Source organism: Callospermophilus lateralis, chromosome 3 (assembly GCF_048772815.1).
Source record: "Callospermophilus lateralis isolate mCalLat2 chromosome 3, mCalLat2.hap1, whole genome shotgun sequence".
In the NCBI taxonomy this organism is placed as follows: Eukaryota; Metazoa; Chordata; class Mammalia; order Rodentia; family Sciuridae; genus Callospermophilus; species Callospermophilus lateralis.
The window spans coordinates 101222478-101248127 of record NC_135307.1 but is presented as its reverse complement, the minus strand read 5'-3'; the positions used below and the strand labels follow the sequence as shown (position 1 = coordinate 101248127).

The 25650-nt window shown below is 34.7% G+C and overlaps 1 protein-coding gene and 1 pseudogene across 1 annotated transcript in view; one reads left to right on the top strand and one right to left on the bottom strand.

The window, feature by feature from the left end:
- Window positions 1-18558, bottom strand: part of Tex9 (testis expressed 9) — a 41717-nt gene extending 23159 nt beyond the window's left edge. The window contains exons 1-8 of the mRNA XM_076848600.1: window positions 18532-18558; window positions 18338-18429; window positions 12678-12741; window positions 11058-11137; window positions 5144-5192; window positions 4253-4335; window positions 2736-2908; window positions 84-166 (exon numbers count right to left, since the gene is read on the bottom strand). Of these exons, the coding sequence (XP_076704715.1) occupies window positions 84-166; window positions 2736-2908; window positions 4253-4335; window positions 5144-5192; window positions 11058-11137; window positions 12678-12741; window positions 18338-18429; window positions 18532-18558 (651 nt within the window). The remainder of the gene's footprint in view (window positions 1-83; window positions 167-2735; window positions 2909-4252; window positions 4336-5143; window positions 5193-11057; window positions 11138-12677; window positions 12742-18337; window positions 18430-18531) is intronic.
- A 1690-nt stretch (window positions 18559-20248) lies between these two features.
- Window positions 20249-22085, top strand: LOC143394082 (F-box-like/WD repeat-containing protein TBL1XR1 pseudogene; annotated as a pseudogene).
- The last annotated feature ends 3565 nt before the right edge of the window (window positions 22086-25650 follow it).

The following is a 25650-nucleotide window of genomic DNA, read 5'->3' as shown; positions in this document are numbered from 1 at the left end:
AAAGCCATTAAAATATAATTGAAACTGCCCCCAAATGTCTTCGAATGTTAGAGCATTTCTTTTAAGAAGTTTTAAAATCTTACCTTTTTATTGCATTCACATACAACATTATCCAATTCCTCCTGCATAACATGGAGTTTGGCTTTTAGAAATCTGATCTGTGCCTCTGTGGATTTAAATGATTGCACTTACTGTCTTTTGCTGAATTAATATATCAGCAGTTTTAAGACATACTGCTACTTTAAGAGGGAAAAAAAATGCTCAAAATAGCTCAAAACAGGTAGATCCCTGTTAAGGGACACTAAAGTCATTAAATACTCCGAAGGCAAAGATGAATGAGAAATAAATCCTCTCAACAGAAAGGAACGACAGGGAACTATTCACATCTCATTAGAACTGAGTTTAGAAGGAGGAAGAAAAATCTCTCCAGAGGATCTAACCTTCTCCTAGACTCCCATAAGTTTGCAGACTGAATTTATACTCAATAAGGTGGTCCACAATAAACAGAATTTACAGGGGTCTCAGGACAGTAATGTCCCAAAGTGACTGACAGAAACAAACACAAATCCTCTCTAGCAAAAGTCAGCTTTAAATCTTTTAAAGTAGCCTGTTCTCCCAAACTACTTTTTAATCTTTTACTTCAATACATAACCCAGCCATTCTAAGCAATCATCTAGAGTAAGGGAAAATTCTTCCACTTAGGTCAAAGATACTAAAAAAGGAAGATACTGAGAGTGGCAGGATAATTCAGCAAAAAGAAAAAAGTGGCATTTAAGATAAAGGTCATTTGTCCTAGTTCTCTGTGTATGGGAGCAGGAACATTGTGGGCATGGGAGACTGTCTGCCCATGGTCTGGCCATCACTTCCTCGAAAGCATCTTAAGAGAGACTGATGTCATGTATAACTAAAAAGAAATAAAAAATTAAATTTGTGGTTAAAAAAAAGAGACAGAGAGACTGAAGGGCAACTGACTTATGATTTCACTTGCCTTCCCTACCACAATTACCCCTGAAAAGTTTGATTAGACCAATAAATTTAATAATTAGACCAATAAATTTAATAAATTTAATTTAATAAATAAATAAATTTAATAAATATCTCCACTATGACTGACCAGTTTGTGGTTCAATATCATTACACATACAAACTTGTAATTTTCCAAAGAATCAAGACAATATTATGATTATATAACAAAACTGCTAAATTTCAAATGACAGGAGGGCTAAGTGTGTGCCTGAAGTCAGGACTAATTGTACTTATTATAGTTCAGCATTAACTGTTCATACATACTCATTTGTCTTATTTATTGTTTCAATAACATAGCTGGCTCCCCTTATGTTATTTAACAACTTTAGAGCCACTCCAACACCTGGAGACTAAACAATATGCTACTGAATGAACAATGGGTTGCAGAAGACATAAAGGAGGAGATTAAAAAATTCTTAGAGGTAAATGAGAACATAGACATAACATATGGAAATCTCTGGGACACTATGAAAGCAGTACTAAGAGGAAAGTTCATTGCACGGAGTTCATTCCTTAAAAAAGAAAAAGTCAACAAATAAATGACCTCACATTACATCTCAAAGCCTTAGAAAAAGAAGAAAACATCAACAGCAAAAGCAGTAAAAGGCAAGAAATAATTAAAATTAGACATGAAATTAAAACAAAAGAAACAATTGAAAAAAATTGACAAAACAAAAAGTTGGTTCTTTGAAAAAATAAATAAAATTGACAGACCCTTAGCTACGCTAAGGGAGAGAGAAAACTCAAATTACCAGCATACGTGATGAAAAAGGTAATATCACAACAGACATTACAGAAAAACAGAGGATAATTAGAAACTATTTTGAAAACTTATACTCCAATAAAATAAAAGACATTGAAGGCATCGACAAATTTCTTAAGTCATAGGATGTGCCCGGATTGAACCAAGAAGATATAAATAATTTAAACAGACCATTACTGGTATTATAATGCTTTTAGATGATCTAAACATAGTATTATTCTTACAGTGGTATTCAAAGGATGAATTAATAAAGAAAATTATATTAGAAAACTGATTATTGTACCTGATGATACACTGCTAATTCATTTATCCTCTGCATATATTGATTTAACAAGCAATAAATAAACTGTAACAATAAATGAAAAGCAGAGAAACTTTCTTAATGTTTTAGTCATGAGCTATGCAACACTTTCAGTTGAAAAGTGCTCAATAAACCCAAAACAACACTATAGTCAGTTTTACTTTTCATAATAGAAAATATTGAACATATAGAGAAGTAGAAAGATAAGTTCATGAAATTATTAAAAATGTCAACCCATCTTTAACATTTATGGACTCACAGTCAATGTTATTTCATCTATAATTCCACTCATTCCTCCCATCACCACATCCCATTAGATTGTCCTGAAACAAATCCAAGGCATCACAATAAATAGTTTAAATGCACGAAATGTTCCCCCAAATCATGTTTTGTTTTTTTCATACTAGGGATTGAACCCAGGATGCTTCAACACTGGGTCACATCCCCAACCCTTGTTTATTTTTTTTATTTTGAAACAGGGTCCTAATTGTTTAGGGCCTTACTAAGTTGCTAAGGCTGGCCTTAAAACTTGCAATCCCCCTAAACTACTAGAATTACAGACATAGGCCACTGCACCTGGCCCAAATCATTTTTTTTTCTAAGTAACTGTGATATGAAGAAAAAAAATGACAAAAGAAAATCTACCTGTTCCAATGTCTTTACTCACACCGGAGAAAATGTCATCATCTTCAGGTAAGCCCTCTTCCTCCGGTTGCCCTTCAATTTTGCTAATGGTTTTCGAAAGAGAAAAGTCTGAGAAATCCTCTGGAATGGCAACATCATCAGCAATTTGTATATCCGAGTATTTCAATTTAACACTAAAATATAAAAAATATATATGTATGCATGTAGATAAAATGTGCATGTGTGTGTGGGATGTGTGGAGGTGTGTGTATATAAAGCTAGAAACGCAGAAAGGAGATATGGTCTTGCCCAAATAACAGATCAAAATTATTACAAATGTCAAATTTATGATGCAATCTATGATTGAGACTTTAAAGGACTATATAAGACTTTTGATCTTTATAAAGCACACAAGCTAAGAGATGGCTTTACGAAGATAGTTGGTCTAGACGTTGCCTCCAAACAAATGAACATAAAAACTAAGTACTGAATCTGGCCACCTATATCAAATTCAGCCTGTGGCTTTTAATTTTACATGCTGCTGGAGAAGTAGTATAAAAATTGACATTGCCTGGCTATAATTCTACCAGCAAAGAATAATACCTCTTGAGAAAAAATTACAGAATGAACAGTATTGGCTTGATCATCTCAACTTTTTTTCTCTCACCTACAGAATCACATTGTAACCAGAATCAAAGTTTATCAAAAAGCTGGATTTTTTGTTTATTTCATGAAATTGAAGAATAACTATGAAATAAATGGCCTTTACAAAGGCACTGAGTCAGGGGCAAAGCCTAACACACAAACACATCATCAAGTCCATGGTTCCAAAAAGCATTGGAATCCTGCCTAGAAAAACAATCCTTTCTTAAAAAAAAAAAGTATATGTAAAATCTAAAAACAAGTTAACCTTTTCCAGTGATATAACATATGCTGAATATGTTCTTTTCTTCAGTATTTTTGTATCTCTCTTCTCATCCCTTTCACTTTAATTTTTCTCTCTTTTTAATAAAACTGAAAAAGTTATTTAAGCAATTAAAAGACAGGAATCAAAGAGTCTGCCCGAATTCTAATATGATTGTCAGTTTGGGTAACAGATATATAAATATCATAACTTGCTAAAAATTAGATTGGTTGTTACAATCCAACCTCTTCCTTTTCTACAAAGTTTCCTATCCTAGACAGCCTTTGGGGTGCCTTTTTATGCTCCTAAGAATCATCTTGCATTCATTTCACCAAAACCAACAGAAGGTAAATTATAACGTACTACAGTCTTAGAGAATGCCAAGTCATTCTTATCTAAACATACATAATAATGTATGGCATTCTGTTAAACACTCAAAAAATGTTTCTCTTCAGATCATATAAATATTTTCCCATTTACAAAGTATTCATTAATTGCCACAAAACATTTGTGTAGAAAATGTTTTCAAATTACCAAATACGAATAAGATACATGTAGCTGTAACTTTATATATTTTGGGTATATATTCTATAAAACTAATAAAGAATGTAATACTTTTAAAATTGCACTATACCTTGAATTTGTTTTAATTCCTTTATTTGCAGAGTGCAGTTTGTTTTGAACCTTGTTTACAGAACCAATATTTTTGGTCTTTGGCTAATTGAAAAGAATTGAAATTATTGATTAGTCTAATCATTTGCCAGGGAAAGCAATTTTTTAACACATTGAATTGCTATTTTGCTACAAAAACATGCTAGCTATTTTCATGAAATTAATTCAATTGTATTTTCAAGAATCCCACAATTATGTACCTGGAAAAGACCTCTATATTATCTGGACCAAAGATTCAGCAATAAAATGAATCCCAAAAATTCAAGCATATTTAGCATAGTTAGTGGAATATTATATTTGGATGCTTTGTCTCAAGAAATCTAGTTTTCACTAATGAATTATTCTTTACATAGGCCTTCCCTGGCCTTCAAGTAAGTATGCAGTTCCCTTGGCCCAGATATTCATGGTAGGGAACTTGTAGATCCCAAGATACACAGTACCTGGAAGAGTGATCTCTACACTGCAGATATTTAAATGAATGAATAAACCATTAAAATCACCTTCTTTGTATACGAGTATCTTTCTCTTTCAGGTTTTCTATTAGATTATGCTTCAGAGAGAAAACTGAAAAGCCTCAGGTTACAAACTCATTCCACTTGGAATTTCCACTGTCCTCCAAATTGTTCAATGAAATTATGAGGCAAAATGATTCATTTCATAAGCAACACTTCATGAATGCATCCCTTCTGAGTATCAAGGTTATACTCTACCTCCTCTGAGTTATACCCCTTTTCTGTATGTTTAAGTATGTTAAGTATATTCTATTTCTATCAAGTTTTAGCCCTTCTCTGTATGTTTAAAAACCTAAATTCTACAGAATGTAATTGCATTCACAGAAAGTTTGATTTCATACCTTACTTTCTGAATGCAGATGAACTATTTCTTCAGACGATAATAGACCTCTACACAAAAGCAAATATTACACATTAATAATAGATGATACTAATCTGAGACAATGAAATTCAACATAAATTATATTTGAAAGGAAAATACACAACTATTGCTATAATTCTAGTTATCTACATGTTAATTTATTTTTAACAAATTATATAGAATTATATTTCTATAATTGATTTTATTTATTATATCTTTAGAACTATGTTCTGCTTTAATTCTAGTTATCCACATATTAATTTATTTTTAATGAGCATCATTAGAAAAAAAGTGCTTTTTTGCTCCATCATATAGGTGCTGGCACCAACTTCCTTAACAAGAGCCCCAAAGTGAAAGAAATAAAACCAAGAATCAATAGGTGAGATGTCATTAAACTAAAAATGTTTTGTACAGCCAAGGAAATGATTAAGAGCATGAAGAGAGAACCTACAGAATGGGAGTAAATCTTGACTAGCTACCCCTCCAATTATTAGGGGATTAATATCCAGAATTTACAAACAATTCAAAAAACTTAAACCTAAATAAATAAATAAATAACCCAATCAATAAATGGGCAAGAGAACCAAACAGAAATTTCTCAATAGAAGCAGCACAAAAGGCCAATAAATAAGTGGAAAAAAAAATGTTCAACATCTCTAGCAATCAGGGAAATGCAAATTAAAACTATACTAAGATTTCTTCTCACTCCAATCAGAAAGTCAAAGAGCAAGAATAAGAACAACAATGAATGCTGATGAAGTTGTGGGGGGAAAGGAACACTTGCATATTTTTGGTGGGACTGCAGACTAGTACAACCACTCCGAAAAGCAGTAGAGAGATTCCTCAAACAACAATAGGGATGGAACCAACATAAGACCCTGCTATCCCACTCCTGGGTATTTTACCAAAAGATCTAAAATCGGCATACTACAGCAACACAGCCACATCAGTATTTATAGTAGCACAGCTCACAATGGCTAAATTATGGAATCAACCCAGATGTCCATCAATAGATGAATAGATTAAGAAACTGTGGTGTATATATGTGATTAAGTTCTACCCAGCCATTAAAAAGAATGAAATTATTTGCTGATTAAGGGATGGAAATGGAGAATATCATGCTAGATGAAATTAGTCAAACTCGGAAATTCAAAGTTGAATATTCGTATATGCAGAAGCTAGAGTAAAATAAAGGAAAGGGGGAGGGAAGGATAAGATTACATAAAGAACCAATCAAATACAAATTACTAGAAGAGTGAAAGAAGTCTAATAAAGGAAGGAGAAAGGGAGAGGAGAGGGAGATCAGCAAGGAAAAGTGGAGGATGGTGAATCAAAACTGATTTGCATGCATGTGTGAGTTTGTCGGGATGAACCCAACTACTACATATAACCACAAAGCTCTACTTTATTTAAAAAAGGAAGAAGGAGAAGGAGAATGAGAAGAAGAAGAAGGTGCTTTGGTTACATAATTCACCTTTGAGAAGATACATTATAATACCAATATTTGTATAGATAAAACTGATTTGCATGCATGTGTGAGTTTGTCGGGATGAACCCAACTACTACATGTAACCACAAAGCTCTACTTTATTTAAAAAAGGAAGAAGGAGAAGGAGAATGAGAAGAAGAAGAAGAAGGTACTTTGGTTACATAATTCACCTTTGAGAAGATACATTATAATACCAATATTTGTATAGATAAAGGTAGCCCAAATTTTAAAGGATAGAAATCATAAGGAGTCATTATTGGCTACAGAGAGGGATGATTCATTTTACAAAATGATACATACACACAGAGCTCCCCATGACCCCAAACCCAGTATTGGGTACTGAACCTAGAGGCACTCACCACTGAGCTATATCCCCAGTCCTTTTGGGAGACAAGGTCTTGCTAAATTGCAGTGGCTGGACTTGAACTTGTGATCCTCCTGCCTCAGCCTCCCAAGTCACTGGGATTACAGGAGTGTGCCCTCACAGTGGGCACCACAGGGTTTTTTGGTTTGGTTTGGTGAGTACTTTCAATGTTATTCTTCTAATGCATTTAAATATTGATCAGTGTCTTTTTACTTATTACACTGTGAGAGAGCAGGAATCACATCTCCCTTTTTTTTAGAGGGGGTACCAGGGATTGAACTCCTAGGCACTTAAGCACTGAACCACATCCCCAGCCCTATTTTATATTTTATTAGATTCAGGATCTTACTGAGTTGCTTAGAACCTTGCTTTTGCTGAGGCCGGCTTTGAACTCATGATCTTTTTGCCTCAGCCTCCCACGCCGCTGGGATTACAGGTGTGTGCCACAATGCCCGGGCAAGAACTCCCTTTCCCACTACTCAATGACTAGTACTTGGCACAGTAACTCACTTATAAATTCTTATATTGGCACTAAAATATATTTTGAATGAGTTAATACATTCAAAATGTAATTCATTTTTATGCACATTTTATTTTGGGTTTTAAACTATGTTTATGGTTTAAAACAAAGTGTTTATGGTGGCCCACAAACTACAATCTACAGGCTGAATTAATCCATACCCATTCATTACATGTTGTCTATGCCATCTTCCTTGTACAATAGCAAAATTGAATAGTTCAACAGAGACTGTATGACTCACAAATCCAGAAATATTTACTATTTAGCCTATTACAGAGAAAGTTCACCTACCCTTCAATTGTCTAGAGCATCCACACTAATACCTCTGAAAATATACAACAACAGTATCTATCATTGCTATGAAATAAATTCCATCATATTACCTTAGAACTCCTTGCCATAAAAAGAGACATAAAATTACTTTCCATCAGAGGCCACTACTGAGCTGGTCATGCATAGATTTTTTTTTCAATATTAAACACAAAATATATTTAGATAATATTGAATATGACCTTTTAATTACTTACTAAAAATACCTTAGGGGAAAAAAGTTTACAAAATGTCTTAAAATTACAGAGAATAAAGATTCCCACATATGACATGAAAATATTTTCAATTACACAAATTTTGACTGTCCTCTTTAATCACTCTAATTTGGAATTGCTTACAATTTCTTCAGTACTTTTTCTGTACCTTCCATTCCACCCTAACCCCTCCCGGCTGCCCCAAACACATACACATACCTATTGGCCAAATGATATTTAATAGTTTTATGTTTCCCTCAGGATTCAGTGATATTACTTTGTTTGTATATTTCCATGGAAAATGAACTACAATAGTATTCTGCTTACTTTTGTACATTTTTCCATAAAAGGTTTCTTCATAATGTGATTGAAATTATTTGTGTTGTAAATTTTACTTCCAGCAAACTGGTGGATATGTATATTTACTTTAGGAAAAATTAAATCCTGATTTCCTACCTTATTTTCTGCAAGAGTAATCCTAGGTATTGAAGAACTGTTATACATTGTTTGATTATAATTTTTAGGTGGGTTATTATTGTTTTGACATGAAAATGGATGGTCTCTTTATTTATCTCCCATTTTTCAATGATTCCCAACTAGTCAAGTGCCATTTTTTACATGGTAAAAGTCATCTGTTCAAACAGTAGTATTAAGTAAAAAAATCCATCTGGTAAACAGGCATTTTCATCACTTTGCACTTAAGGAAAACTTGGTAAAAGAAAAATCAACAGATTCATTTTCATACTTGTGCAGTCTTTCACTTCCTTCAACAGAAACTAGGAAGTCATCTGTTGTTACCATCATTTCAATCCTTTAGTGGATAAAGGCCAAATTTGTAACCCAAATTTTGGAATTTTAAAAACCTTTAAATATGTTTTTTCATAAGGTATCACAGATCATTACATATAAGAATAAATGATTTCAAATTACATTTACATACATATGCTTGTATCAAGTAATATAAAATATATTCATTGATTTACCAAAAAATATTACAAAAGCAACACGTAAGATATTAAATTCTTGGGAACTGGGTCAGTTCTGTTTTTTCACTACTGTACTACTGGTATCCAGATATGACACTAACAGTGTTCAAACATTTTTTTTCAGGTGGAGATACAATTTACACATGATAAAATATATCCATCTTGGGTATACAGTTCAATAGACTTTAACCAACGTACATAGCTACATAACCATCACAGCCACAAAGATGGAGAATATTTCCATCATCCCAAAAAGGTCCCATGTGCCCCTTGGTAGTTAGTCTCATTAAGCCCCAGACAACCACTAATCTGTTTTATATCCCTATAGTTTTGCCTTTTCCAGAATACCAAATATAGTCATGATCCCTGTTATAGTTTAGATGTGACATGTCCCCTAAAAGCTCATATGTAAGACAATGAAAGAATATTTAAGGTGAAATGATTGTTAAGACAAATTTTAACCTAATCAGTGCATTAATCCCCTGATAGGGATTAACTGAGTGGTTACTGTAGGTAGATAGGGCATGGCTGGAGGAGGTAGGCATTGCAGGCATGCCTTTGGGGTATATATTTGAGATCTGGGGAGTGGAATATCTCTGCTTTCTGGTCATCATATGAGCCACTTTCCACCATAATGTTCTGCCTCATCTCCAATATGGAGGAATGGGACTAGGGACTAACCTGTCTAGGGACTAAGCCCCCAAATAAACTTTTCCTCCTCTAAAATTGTTCTTACCAGATCTTTTAGTCAGAGCAGTGGAAAAAGATGACTAAAGCAAACCCCTTCAGGATGTTTTGGTCAATAATGGACTGAAAACACAATGGCATTCCCACAGGATTATAATGAAGTTGAAAAATTCCTATTGCCTATTAAAGTCATACTCTGAGATTTACAGTAATGAAATTACCTCTGTATTCCTGCCATTAAATAATGTATGACTATAAATGGAAACAGATTCTATATGTTTTTGAGTCTGGTATCTTTTCACTTAACAACCATATCATTGAATCAGTAGTTCATTTCTGTTTATAGTTAAGTAGCATTCTAGCACATGGATGTACCAAATTTGTTTATCCATTCACCATGTGATGGATATTTGTTTCATTTTGGGCAATTATGAATAAAGCTGCTCTTAAGATTCACATGCAGGTTTTTTCTTGGATTTATGTATTTTGTTCTCTAGAGTAAATATTTAGAAGACAAGTGCTGGGTATTGTACCTAGGGCCTTCTACCACTGAGCTGTATCCCCAGCCCTTTAAAAATAAATTACATTTTCAGACAAGGGCTCCTTAAGTTGGCCAGGCTGCCCTCACACTTGCAATCCTCCTGCCTCAACCTCCAAACAGCTGAGATCATAGAAGTAGATCACAATGCTCTGCTTATCTTATACTTTTCCTGTTAAATTTAGTCACAAATATTTTATGGTTCTCTTAATTTCTTGGCACATAAAAAGTTCATATGAAATTCAAGAGAAAAATTTTGATATATATTATCTTTACTAATTTATTTTTTTTAACCTCATCTTCATGTGCAATTTTAAAAGAGAAAGGTAGTATACAATATGTGAGAACAGGTTTAGAAATATCAACTGTAGTTCAGTTCTCAGGGAAAGGATTTACTTTCTCTGTGTCACTGGACAAGCTGCTGAACCTCTCTAAAATGAAGATTTTTAAATGAGGACAATAGTATCTATTTGCAAATAATATTTCAAGAGTTACATGACAGGGCTGGGGCTCAGTTGACAAGGTGCTTGCTTTGCATGCACAAGGTCCTGGGTTCAATCCAGAGCACCACCAAAAAAAAAAAAAAAGAAGAGTTACATGACAAAGTAGGTAATGTGCTTGCCTTTTATCTGACTAGCTAAGCCCATAATTATTATTTTACGTATTATTCTTCAAATTATAAACTTTCAATATTTGCATGCAAAAAGATTTTATATAATAAAAGATTCACATAGATCCCTAAATTTAAAAATCAATCAATGGCATTTGAGAATTTGAGTCACTTACCTTGTATTAAAATCATCTTTCTCTTCATATGATTTATTTTGTGTTGAAAAAGACCTGGCTCGTACCTCTTGCTGATCTCTCTAGTTAAATGAGTAAAGATGTGTCACAGGTTATAATAAAAATTCCAACAAACTAGGATATATTCAAATGCCTCTCTGAACATAAATCATTTCAGAGCTGTCCATGTTTTTTAGGATACCAAAGTATGGAATTTAACATGCTATGGTATGAAAATAGAGTCTGTTATATTATGGCTTCACTTTTCATTTATTCTTCAGTAAAACAGTCAATCTAAATAGAAAACTACAAATGGCAAGGCCCCTATATGTGCAATTCTTGTTTCCCCTCAACTACATTAGAGTCTTCCATCTTAAGTAGCATGCAATGGAAATTAGAGATACAGAAATGAAAAAAAAATCCATTTAACAGGTAGAAAACTTGTCGCAAATCAGGTAATACTTTCATATTGAGATGACCATGAAAATGCTAAAAATGAAGTATCAGGAATAAAAGCCTTTGGCAAATACATATCAAGAAATAAAAGTTGAGTAAGCAATTTAGTATGGCAAAAGTTATATTTGGTAAGTTTCTGTGTGGGGGGGTGAAAATGTCCCTTTCCATTTCCCAAAATATCTTCAGTATTTCTTCCCTGCTCCTTTTTGGGGAAAAAAAGTTCTTTTTAGAGAACTCTGAAAAGAAAGCAATCCTTCTGTACAAGTATGCCCCTGCTCTTCATATGCTGGCAAAACTAAAAAAGGAAAATATTTTTAGTAAAATATTTAATTACAAATGCAACTGGCAAATCTGTAACCATTATCTATTACTTCAAATGTTATAATACATTTCTTATTCCTAAACTAATAAATAATGGATTTGTATAGGGCATTAAAATGTTGCTAGATTTCTTTCCCTTCCTCCATCAACTCCATTTTTTAAGCCAGGGAGAAGGTGATTAAAGGAATAATTATACTTAAATTTGGGTAAGAAGTGGTAAGTCTGAAAGCAGCTACTTTGCTCCTCTAAGGAGGGCTACTCCATCCTATCAATTAAAAATAGGAATGCTGATGCTTAAGGAGGAAGGTTTAAAGTAGGAATATCCAATCTGGTACCAGAATGATGAATAATATGCTTAGATATAACCTCACAGCATTTTTCCTATACATAAATGCAATTCAAATCTAGACCCAAGAATCTCAGTGGGGCTAGATTCAATGGCAGAATTTAAGAAACAAATTCTCAACTGAATATTTGTAATAATGGTTACAACTTTAGTCTAGAGATCACTTATTTCTATTCTTACTGAATTATTAGTGTTAATTCTACATAGCTACTCTCAAATACTAATTTTTTGGTACTAGAAAAGATTGTTAAATATTAGTGTTCTTGTTAAGGACTGGAGCATCTAAATGGAAAACACTCTTATGGCTTTTAGAAAATGTATGATTACTAAATACATGTACACATACCTATTCTTGTGCAAATATATTCACATTCAATTTGTGATCATTCATTGAGTTGAATATAATCCTTTGGCTACTTTTTTGAGCATATGCTATACATCATATTAAAAAGTTAAATGAGCACTTACCTGAAATTATTAATAAATATATATCTACTTACTATTACTTCCTCAGCTTGTCGAACCAGGTCAGCTGTTTTTGCCTCCAATTCTGCATTTAAACGCCTAAAAAGAGAAAATAAGTCAATAACTGGGTTATATTGAAATTCTAATGAAATTTTAAAAATTTAACTTCAGCAATTACACTTTAGAAAATGACCTAATCAACAAATGTTAGAACATATACATGACATTTATACCCTAAAATGATCACAGCAATTGGAACTTATCCCCAACCCTCCATGATTCTCCCTCCTTTGTGGTAGAAACTTAAACACACACTAAGTACTGGCCTTTCTGTAGCCCTTACTCCAGGTGAAATAATATATCTAATAAATTCAGGAAGAATAAAGTGGGAAAACTAACAGAGTTTAACTAGTCATCCTCTTGGGCATAGCCTATCTTTAAAGAATACAAATTACAAACTTGCTGCTTTAGAGATCCGCCCTGCTCCATCTGAGGATGGGTGTGGACCGGGTAGAGGAGGCTGGCTCTGGTCTGAAGTGCTGCTGTGATTGGGGAGCTAAATCTCAGGGTTAGTGAGCAGACTAAACATGGCTTACAACTCAGCCACATACTACAATATCAACTTCATCAGAAATAAAAGGAATTAATAAAGGACCTCCCCTTGCAACTCCTTTTTCCCATCAGTCTATTAGAAATCTAGCAAAGAACAGAAAGACTATTTACTTGGTCCAATCAATACCACAAGAATGACAATATCATTGAAGAAAATTGTTTTTAAAGGAAAAAAAATGTTCATAATCCTACTACCACCATCATCCAGTTTTAATATTCCTTTCCAATTTTCATCTATGGTATACATACAATTTTGTATGTATACCATACCACTGAGCCACAACCCTAGCCCAATAGTGTGGTGTTTTAAGAAAGGTGTTTTAAGCCACAACCCTCGCCCAATACTGTGCTGTTTTCCCACAGCAAGACAGAGGGAATATGTTTATCTCTACATAAGTTTTAGCATTGAAATGGCTCACAATATTCCAATGAATTTCAGTTAACATGTGCTAAATTTTGCTCAATGAGTTCAAGTCCCTTTTTCACTATTACAGATAAACACCACAATAAACACCTTCAAAACCATATAACTTTTTTCTCCTTTTGAAAAGGTCATAGTTCTAGACCTGTAGGCTCTTTTGAAACTATATGAGGGAGATATGTGGAGGAATTTTTCTTATTTATGTGAATCAGGAGTAACAACCACTTATAACCATAGCTCTCAGGAAATAGGAGGGGGTAGTACCATATTCTTTCTTAAAACAGTTTGATTTTTAAAATGGATACAATACCTTTATTTTATTTGTTTATTTTTATGAGGTGCTAGGATCAAACCCAGTACCTCACATGTACTAGGCAAGTGCTCTACCACTGAGCCACAATCCTACCCCAATAGTGTGGTGTTTTAAGAAATACTTTTATATCTTGAGATTACATGGTCAAAAGAAAAAATATCTAAGACTTCAAGTTGCATTTAAGGTGCCATTATCTGATTTTTCCAATTTTCCTAATAAGAATCAGAAGGACTTAAATAGAAGCTTCAACCAAAATAACTGATAAAGATGACTGAGACTACACTTCTATTCCAATCTATGAAAATGCCAGATAACATGTAATGAAGGAACTATTGCAAAGCTCAAACTCAGAAGGGGAATATGCCCACATACTAAGAATAAGGCAGCAATTCAAAGTGAGAGCAGTAAACAGGAATAGAAGCCCAAAGAGGTGAGCATAAGTCATGAAGGGCTATACCTGTAAACACATGCTACAGAAACTCCACCCATAACCTTACGTGAGTAGAGATGAAGGTAGAGGCATGGTGGAAAAAGATTACCATGTGAATAAGTGGAACACACATAAGTGGAGTCATCTTATACAGATGGTTCAGGCACACTCTGCCAATATTTTAATACAGAAGAAAGCTGCCCTGGAACGAAAGAAAACTCTTAGCTAGCAAAAGTAAATTCAAGACCACCCTATAGGGATATTTTCTCATCTAGAATATATGGAACAGGACTCTCTCAGAAAGCAAACCATGCTAAAGATGACTTCAAAAAGAAAAAAAATCACATAAACAAGCCACCAAAGAGATGCAAAAATTAAAAGGAAAATCTTGTACCATAAGAACAAGAGATAATGAAACAATCTAAAAAAGGACTTTAATTAGAATTTTAATTTGAGGGGTGGGGAAGAAAGAACAGAAATCATTGAGGAAGACCCAGAAAATATTACAAAAGAATACTGAATTTGGGAAAAAAATAGAAATTAAAAGATAGAATGGACATTACACAATAACAAAAGGAATCAAAATTTAAACAGGTAATAAAGTATACTAAACAAAAATGGCCACCATTCTAAGACTTTTTTTAAAACTATAATTATTTTAATATACCTCTAACAGAAACCAAGAAAGCTAGTACAAAATATGGTGATGGTGAAAACTAAACTAAAATGAATAGTAAATAAAATTTCTAACTGTCCTTCCAAGAACACATGGCACATTTACAAAAAGTGAACTTGTATGTGGCCACAAGTCTCAAAACAGTTTTAAAAATCAGTATCAAAAGCATTCTTTGACCATAGTGCCACTTATAATAAACTTCAGTTAAAAAAAAAAAGTAAAAAAACAACCCTACATAAATTAAATCAACACTCCTAAATAATTACTACAAAAATAATAAAATATTTAAAAATAACCACAAAAGAAATTATATAGGTGTGTGTGTATCCATATGTGTATTTGCATATATATATATACACACACACACACACACACACACACATATATATATGTGTGTGTGTGTGTGTGTGTGTATATATACAAAAAAAATAGGTTCTGGAATAGTTAAGCTGTAGTGAAACAAAATTTACAAACCCAAATATATTTATTAAAGAACAAAATAAATGAGCTCAGCAAGTAAATTCACCATAATAAGAATAATTTATATTTCTATAAGGACAAATATAAAAACAGATGAGCAAGAAAATTATAGCTAGTTCTCTGAAAACACCAATAAAATACATAAATCTCTTGGCAAGATGGATAGAAAAGGAGAAGATAAAAAATAAACACTAAAAAAAGCTCCAAAAGTAGATGTATATACGGTCATAGATGTAGTCAAGATTTACTAGTATACAATAAACTTGTGCTAATACATTTTAAAGCATATATGAACACTTTTCTAGAAAACTATCAAGTGAAATTTATTTTAGAAGCAACAGTACATCTAAATAGATGCATAATCATTGAGGAAACTAAATTCATAATCAAAAATATTTTTTTAATTGGGCTTCTCAAAATTAATAGCCAGAATAAGGAAGCTTTTTCTATTCTATACTACATTGCCCTAAACACAGAGGAGGTAAAAGACAATATATGAGAAATTATAAAAGGGTCAAAACTATCTTAATTTGCATATGACCATCTTCATCAAAACTTCATGGGACTCTATAGAATGAAAAAGTTCAGCAGGGGAAGATCTCTGTCTACATTAGATATAATACAACATGCAAAAATCACTAATATTCTTACATATATAAGCCACTAGAAAATGTCATTTTAAAAAAATCACTCAAAACAACCAAAATTGTAAGGCACCCTGAAACTGTATGCAAGATTTGTATGTAGAAAAGTGATAAATTATTAAATGAACCTAAAAACCATGTAAATGGAGATGTATTATCTTCAAAAAAGATTCAATACATAACGATGTTAATTCCCTGAAAATACATAAATCCTATGTAATTGGGATTTATAAGGTGGAGGGCTTGTTCTACCAGCTATCATATAATCTTGTTTTGTTCTCTGGTTTTATAATAGAGGCATGAAGTTTGGAGAATCTACCAACTGGAGTGATTAGCATGTTTCTTGGTCTAGCCTTTCCAATAGAGATTGTTTCCTCCAACTATGTGACAGGAGCTTAAATGTAGCAGATTCTGGATTGAGGTCACTGGGAAATGCTCTGTTCTGCTAATTGAATATATATACCAATATGCTTAATACCAAGACAACAGGTGTCAAAATACTGTTATAAACTTGCCTATAAGGATTGCCAAACATTTTACATTTATGCATGGCCCAGAAATGCTCTAGAAGTTTTAGGCAGAACCAGGGAGTTGCTCCCTTCAAATGCCTCAGATTTGCATACCTTGAAGTATAGATAACAGAACAAGCAACTGGCCACTTTTACAATTAAACAACTCCTACTAAAACAGAATATTTCCTATAGATTTCTGACTTTAATGAGGACTATATATCCTTAATGACACACCAGAGCCAGCTGTAAAAACATTCTCAAATAACTAAAACAAATTAACCTTATCAAAGTAGGTATTTAATACTATCTAGTGAATGGCAATGAAAATAACCATTTTGATTCCAGCACCAGCTGATAACTGTATATGGACAACATACTCAGCTGTTTAAGTACACTCTTGTTGAACTAAGACAACAAGGCACTTTTTAACAGGAAGAGAAGGATTGATCTTTCTACCTGCTGTACAAGTTGCCTTGTGTCTACTTCATCTAAAAACTATACACTCCAGTTTTGACTTTTTTTATAGTTTTTTGGTTATACATGATTGGTAACTGTTTAAAACTCTAAAGACATGTCAGATTGTTTTTTAATTTTTTAATTATTTTAAACTGAAAAGTTGTTAAAATATACTTTTTGTAAGGGTATATATGACGGCAAATAAAATGGACATAAATTTCTGCTTCAGTGGAATTTTCAGTCCAGTGAAGTAGAAATTTTATAAAAGTAAACAAGAGAATTCACTGTAACATTATAATTGGGAAGAAAATCAATAATACAATAAATAAAGAACAACAGGGTGGTCTGTATAGCATGGTTAGAAAGGTATTCTGGGCATTATAGGTGGAAGGCATGTTAAGACTGCCTGTAAGGAAAAGAAAAAAGTTTGAGGAAATAAAGGCCAGTGAAACTGGAGAGTTTTAGGCCAAGAGAGACACTGAAATACAGACAGACAAGAGGTAGCTGGAGATAAAGAGAGGTAGAGGAAGGGACATCAAATAAAAGGATAGGAAGAACCAGATATGGCAAAGCTTTTGAAGTGCAAAAGGAAACCGCCGAGGAGCTTACAGCAATGGAACGACATGATGAAAATAAAAGATTATACCCTAGCTGGTGGGTGAAAACTGAGGCTTGGTGAGAGGAATGGGACAGGACCAATGAGTAGCAATGACACTGAAAACAGATAAGGGAAATCCTCCGCTCACTCCACCAAATGTGGGTAAGAACATAATTCTTGTTGCCCTGAGAAATATGCTTTCAATTTAGAAAACGAGCCTAAAAGAAATTTACACAACGTTAACTCTAGGAACTCGAAGTCAAGCGAAACACCCTACGCTAGAAACAACGTGGCAACTCCCGCTATCCTAACCACTTTCAACAACTCCCTCCGGCCGACTAACGCGTTCACTGGGGCTCAATCTCCGCCCACTTCAGTAAGACACTGGCGGGTTACTAAGGTGGAGGACCAGAGAGGGGGCAGATGAGCGGGATGATGGGAAGGGAATGCCGGACAGCGGGTGGTCCCGAAAGTTCTCCCGTCAACAGTAAAAAATACTCGTCAGCAGCCTCGTTTGGATCAAAGAAGAAAACTCCACCGCCGAATTTCTTACTTATATTCCTCCTCCCTGGCGAGGAGATCCTGTCGAGGTGTGGCAGGTTTCTGCCCACGCGGCGGCAGCGGAGTCCCCGGAACGCTACGTCTCTGTAAAAGAGGCAGAGACTTTCAGACCCCAAGTTCACGGAGGATGGACGTCCTCATTGCCTGCAGCCCATTCACCAGCCAGAGGTCTAGAAGTAAACTGACCCGGAGACCAAGATTTCGACCCGCCATCTTTCAAGCGACCGCGACGCCGTTACCGAGGCGACGACACATCTTCCCGCGAGAGTTTCCCAAAGCCCGGAGCCTCCCGCGGGAGCGCCCACCCCTCCCTACTCCACCGCTTTATGGTTACCCGGGTGCCAAGCTCGGGCCGTGGGCGGGGCCGGCGCTCTGCACCTAAGCGGGTACCTACCAGAGAGCCGGCTCTGCCCGGGAACCCAGAAGCTGACTCAGTGCTTTGATCGACAGCAAGCGAAAGTTCTCAATTTGAAGGGTGGAAGGTCCATTTCTGATACAGCCAGCAACTAAAGCCTGTTGTGTTTTACAGCCAGTCCCACTCCCCCTACCTTTGGTTAAAAGACACTTTTCAGTATAATTCTGAAGTCCAGATTTCTAGCTTTTACTTACCGTGGTTAAGCGCTCAGGCTCTCGAATCAGTCTGCCCAGGTTTACATCCTGGTTCTGCCACTTACTAGTTGACTTACTAGTGGTATGGCCTTTGATAAATCATTCTGTATCTCAGCTACTTCATTGATAAATGGGAGTAAGAACAGTGCTCACCTCATAGAGTTATAAAGAGCAAATTAACTCATGTAATGTAAGGTTATGTGTAGAGCAGTTTTTAATAATTCCAGTTAAAATTGAGAGTCCAGAAGCCCTTCACATTTACCATCGACTGATTTGCAAGGGCGCCAAGACCCTTCATTGCGAATACTAGTCAAAAAACGGAGGACAACTGGATATCCACATGCAAAAAAAAGAATGAAACCGGGCCTGTAACTCATATATGTACAAAAATTAGCTCGAAATGGCTAACAGATCTAAACTACAGAGCAAAATATAAAGTTATTCAAAGAAATCATAGGTATAAATAACCTTCATGACCTTAAATTATTTATGGATTCATTGATATTATGTCAAAAGTAAAAACAATAAATGAAAATAGATTAACTGAACATCATCAAAATTAAGAACTTTTTGTTTCAAAAGATAGCATAGAGTAAAAACACAAACCACAGAAAGGAAGGAAATTTTGCAAATATATATCTGATAAGAGACGTGTCTAGAATATATAACAAACTGTTAAAATAATAAAACTAAAAAGATGAAACAAAAGTAAAACAAAAAAATAAATGGATAAAAGATTTTGACTAGTTACTTCTCCAAAGAAGACATACAAATAACTAAAAATCACATTAAAAGAAGCTTGCTATTATAAACCTCTAAAAGTACTAATAAAGAAAAAAGAAAATTCACAAATTACAACTGTTCTGTATTCTTCCATGTGATGGTCACTCAAGAGGACACATAGGAGAAATCACGAAAACAAAGTATTATATTCAAAGACCTAGAAGTGAGGCATGTCATGCCACACAGGGGTATATGGGGAACCTCAGGTGGTGAAGAGGAAGAAAACATGATTGAGGGGAAGACCTAAATTATAGCTTTTATTGGAGTTTCCACAGGAAAGGCAAGGCAAGGAAGCATAAATAGATGCAGTTTGAATAATATTAGAAAGCTTTGCGGTATAGTCATTTTTGCCTAGACTTGGCCCTAGGATGGTTAAAGCAAAAGAATTAAGTCCTCCTAGATACAGGAGCCAGGTGTCTAGATTGCTTAGCTTTTAGGTCAGAGGCATGCTTCTGGCTAAGCCCTTTGTTGTCTTTAAGAATTGACTTCCGGAGCGGCGTTGGAGGCCACCGTTTCCAGAATCAGCAACAGCTTCTTGTGATCGGTGGTACCGAATCTTCAGTTGCGCATCCCTACATCAATGCACTGCCAATGGGTTATATCCTGTGTTGTGACCTCATGGTTTAAGTGGGAATAAAGATGAGTATAAGCAGTGATGAGGTCAACTTCTTGGTATATAGATACTTGCAAGAGTCAGGATTTTCTCATTCAGCATTTACCTTTGGTATAGAAAGCCATATAAGTCAGTCTAATATAAATGGTGCACTCGTCCCACCTGCTGCATTGATTTCTATCATCCAGAAAGGTCTACAGTATGTAGAGGCAGAAGTTAGTATTAACGAGGATGGTACCTTGTTTGATGGTCGACCCATAGAGTCTCTGTCCCTGATCGATGCCGTAATGCCTGATGTAGTACAAACAAGACAACAAGCTTATAGAGATAAGCTTGCACAGCAACAGGCAGCAGCTGCTGCAGCTGCCGCAGCTGCCACCAACCAACAAGGATCTGCAAAAAATGGAGAAAACACAGCAAATGGGGAGGAGAATGGAGCACATACTATAGCAAATAATCATACTGATATGATGGAAGTGGATGGAGATGTTGAAATCCCTCCTAATAAAGCAGTCGTGTTACAGGGCCATGAATCAGAAGTTTTTATCTGTGCCTGGAACCCTGTTAGTGATCTCCTAGCATCAGGGTCTGGTGACTCAACAGCAAGAATATGGAATCTTAGTGAAAATAGCACTAGTGGCTCCACACAATTAGTACTTAGACATTGTATACGAGAAGGAGGGCAAGATGTTCCAAGCAACAAAGATGTGACATCTCTAGATTGGAATAGTGAAGGTACACTTCTAGCAACTGGTTCATATGATGGATTTGCCAGAATATGGACTAAAGATGGTAATCTTGCTAGCACCTTAGGGCAGCATAAAGGCCTTATATTTGCATTAAAATGGAATAAAAAAGGAAATTTCATCCTGAGTGCTGGAGTAGATAAGACTACAATTATTTGGGATGCACATACTGGTGAAGCCAAGCAGCAGTTTCCTTTTCATTCAGCACCGGCATTGGATGTTGACTGGCAAAGCAACAATACCTTTGCTTCTTGTAGTACAGATATGTGCATTCACGTCTGCAAATTAGGACAAGACAGACCTATTAAAACATTCCAGGGACATACGAATGAAGTAAATGCTATCAAATGGGACCCAACTGGCAATCTCCTGGCCTCCTGTTCTGATGACATGACTTTGAAGATATGGAGTATGAAACAAGACAATTGTGTCCATGATTTACAAGCACATAATAAAGAAATTTATACTATTAAATGGAGTCCAACAGGACCAGGGACAAATAATCCAAATGCCAACCTTATGTTAGCAAGTGCATCCTCCGATTCTACTGTTAGGTTATGGGATGTAGACCGAGGAATTTGCATCCATACTTTGACAAAACACCAAGAGCCTGTGTACAGTGTAGCTTTCAGTCCTGATGGCAGGTATCTGGCAAGTGGTTCTTTTGACAAATGTGTGCACATCTGGAACACACAGACAGGTGCTCTAGTTCACAGCTATAGGGGAACAGGTGGAATTTTTGAAGTTTGCTGGAATGCAGCAGGAGACAAAGTTGGAGCCAGTGCATCAGATGGTTCAGTTTGTGTATTAGACCTTCGGAAATAGCGCTACTAGTTGGAAGCCATGGACCGACTATGAATGTGTACATAGCCAAAATGACTGTCCCTGACCCACGTACTGCTATAGTCCCACTTGAACCATGGCCAGTCCACTACAGCCAAATCTAAAAGAAATATATACATACAGTGTATATAAACAAAATTGCGCCCTGAAGATGACAGAGTTTTGTCACAGCTTGTGAATTCTGTTCACCAAGTGCTGGAATCTAATCTGCTGTGCCCCTAAAATAGCATTTAGAAGTTTGGATATGAAAAACAAGAAAGAGATATACGTTATAAAAGCAGACCATACATACATGTACCAGTTTTTGGATACTAACGACAGCCTTGTCTCCCCCTTTGAATCAGCAGACACCATGGATTATATTCTTTTTTTTTCCTTTCAGTAGTGAGCAGTTTGTATGTACAGAGAAAATGGACTTAAAAAAAAACTTGCAGCAGTAGTTTGTTCTTGCTTTTAAATTTTGTTTTTGGTTTAGATTATGGATGCATGAAGTAAGGGAGTGAATCAGTTTCTTGTTTATATTTTTTTCACCTTTTAAACAAAAAAAATCTTAAAAATATTTTAATGCATTCTTTTGAAGAGGTTAATGTTTGGTACATTTTATGGCTCCCAGAGCATATATTCAATTGGTGCATATTGTGGAAGGAAGGGGGAATTTGAAATTAAATGAAAACATATGACTTGGGTCATGGCAATCTGTAAGACACATCAGTAAAAGGGTATTATGCTCTGTTTTTTTTTTTTGTTGTTGTTGTTGTTGTTTGTTTGTTTTTCTGGTTCTTTTTTTGTGATGTGGCTTAAATACAATAGTTTCTTTTTTGGGACATATTTCTGCCAATTAAAGACTAGAAGGGCACAAAATTTTTTTTTTAAATACCATAGAGAAGATACATTTTTAAAAAATCTTCTGATGTTTTGTAGCCATAACTGAATTATGGTTAAAATGTGCACTATTGTGAAAAGGAGCAAAGTAGTTTTGGGTTTTTTGTTGTTTGTTTATTTGTTTTGCTTTGTTTTCTAAGAGATTAAAACGTTTCTGGATAAGGATAAAAAAAAAAAAAAAAAAGAATTGACTTCCCCTAGGGTGGGTATCTCTCCCCAGTTAGAGAAGATTTTTAAGATGTCAAAAATTAAAATATACAGAAAATTTAAAAATATTAATATAATGCCAACATTATGAATGGGATAGGGTCAATCATCTCATGAACATTAAAAGGATAATAAAGGAATATTATGATCAACTCTATAACCCAAATTAAAAATCAGTAAATTTTAAAAAATGGATCAATTTCTTGATACAAACTACCAAAATTTGTACGGGAGAAATAATCTGAGTAGGCAAGGATATTAAGTTAGTAAACTTTCAGAAAAGCACTAGGCCTAGAGATGTTTACTTTAGTTTTACCAAATACTTAAGGAAGAAATTATAACAATTCTGCCAATCTCTTCCAGAAAACAGAAGCACAAGCAACTTCTACCTCAGAAGGGAACTTTTAACTCATCTTATGAGTACCAAAAGCTGTTAAAGACATTGGAAGAGGAGAAAATAAAGAACTGACATCTTTCATAAACATAAATGCAAAAAATTTTCAACAAAATGTTAGCAATTAGAATCCAACAATGTATTTTTAAAGAAAGTATTACAACATGACATAGTGGGACTTGATTTCAAGTATGGAAGGATGTTCAGTATTCTAGAATCAATAATTATAATTCAGCAAGGTAAAACATCAAGAGGATAAAGAAGAAAAAATCATATGATCATATAAATGGGTGCTGAAAAAGACTTTGACAGACTACTGTAGCTACTGAGGTAGAAAATCTCAGCAAACTAGGAATAGAGGGGAATGTCCTCAACTCGATAAAGAACATTGTTATGGTTTAAATGCGAGGTGTTCCCCAAAAGCTCAAGTGTGAGACCATGCAATTCAGAGAAGAAATAATTTCTTAACCCAACCAGTGAAATTAATCACCTGATGGAATTAATTGGATGGTAAGGGAAGGCAGGTGGGGCATGGCTGAAAGAGATGGAATATTGGGGGCATGGCTTTGGGTTATATGTTTGTATCTGGTGAGTGGAGTTGCTCTGCTTTCTGATCATCATGTGAGCTGTTTCCCTCTGCCACACTCATCTGCCATCTTGTTCTGCTATACCTCGAGCCCAGAGGAATGAAGTCAGCTATCCACGGATTGAAACCTCTGAAACCATGAGCACCCAAATAAACCTTTCCTCCTCTACAGTTGTCTGGTCAGTCCTTTTAGTCACAGCAGTGAAAAAGCTAACTAAAACAAACATCTGAAAAAAAAAAAAAAAAAACCCTACAGCTAATGTCAGACTTATTGGTAAGAAACTATTCACTTTCCTTTAAGATCAAGAATAACACAAGGATGTCTGCTCTCACAATTCTTATTTAAGATAATACCTGAACTCCCAGCTAATGCAAAATGTCAAGAAAAGGAAATAAAAAGTATACAGAATAAAAGGTAAAAAAATAAACTATTTTTCCCCCGATAACATGAGTATCTATGGAAAAAAGAATCAAGCACAACAACAAAACTAACAAACAAACCCTGCTGGAACTAATAAATAAAATTTGATACATACACATATGTATATACACACATATACACACACACAATGGACTATTATTTGCCTTAAAAAGGAATGAAGGCATGATACATGCCACAATATAGAGTTATGCAAAGTGAAATAAGCCAGATACAAAAAGACAAATATTATATGCTTCCTTTTATATCAGGTACCTAGACCTGGCAAATTTATATATAGAGAAAAAAGGAATAAAGTTTACTGGAGATAGGAGATAACAGAATGGAAAGTACAGAACTTCGCTGAGGACAGTGAAAAAGTTCTGGAAATGGATAGTGATGGATCATTGCACAACACTGTGAATGTATCTAACGCCACCAAGTTTTACATTTTAAAATGGCTCTAATGCTAAAAAGTTTTTACCACAAAATATTCCAATAGAGGGGAATCCTACAAAATACCACATTGTTACTCTTCACTTATCAAGGTCATTCAAGACAAAGAAAGTCTGAGAAACTCTTAAAACCCAGAGGAGCCCACAGAGCATAAAATTATATTCCTGATAGAGTCCTAAAACAAAAAAAAGAAATTAGATAGAAACCAAGAAAATCTGAATAAATTATATACTTTTGTTAATAATAATATATTAACAGTGGTTCATTAATTACAACAAATGTAACTATATTAAGGTAAGATGTTAATAACAGGGGAAACTGGGTTTAGGGTATATGGGAACTCACTAGCATATTCTCAATTTTTCTGTAAATGAAAATACTTCTAAAAAGAAAGCCTACTTTAAAATGAATTAAAAGTGTTTCTGCTGTAACAGAATTATAATCTAGATGATTTGGGGCACCTTCTTATTGTAAAATAACTATATTTTACATTTATCACATACACACACACACACACACACACACACACACACTGCTAAACTTGAAGGAAAACATCCACGTGTCCTACTGACTTCTCCTCCAGATCTCCACCCACCCTCCCCTGCAATAAATGAAACTACTCTTTGGAGTAGGAAACTAAGAATAAAAGGAATAATGTAAATAAGTGTCTATAGAAGAACTGTATTCATAAGCAAGGCTATGTCAACAGTAATATAAACAAGCTAAGCCAGGTACAGTGGTGCACATCTGTAATCCCAGTGGCTCAGG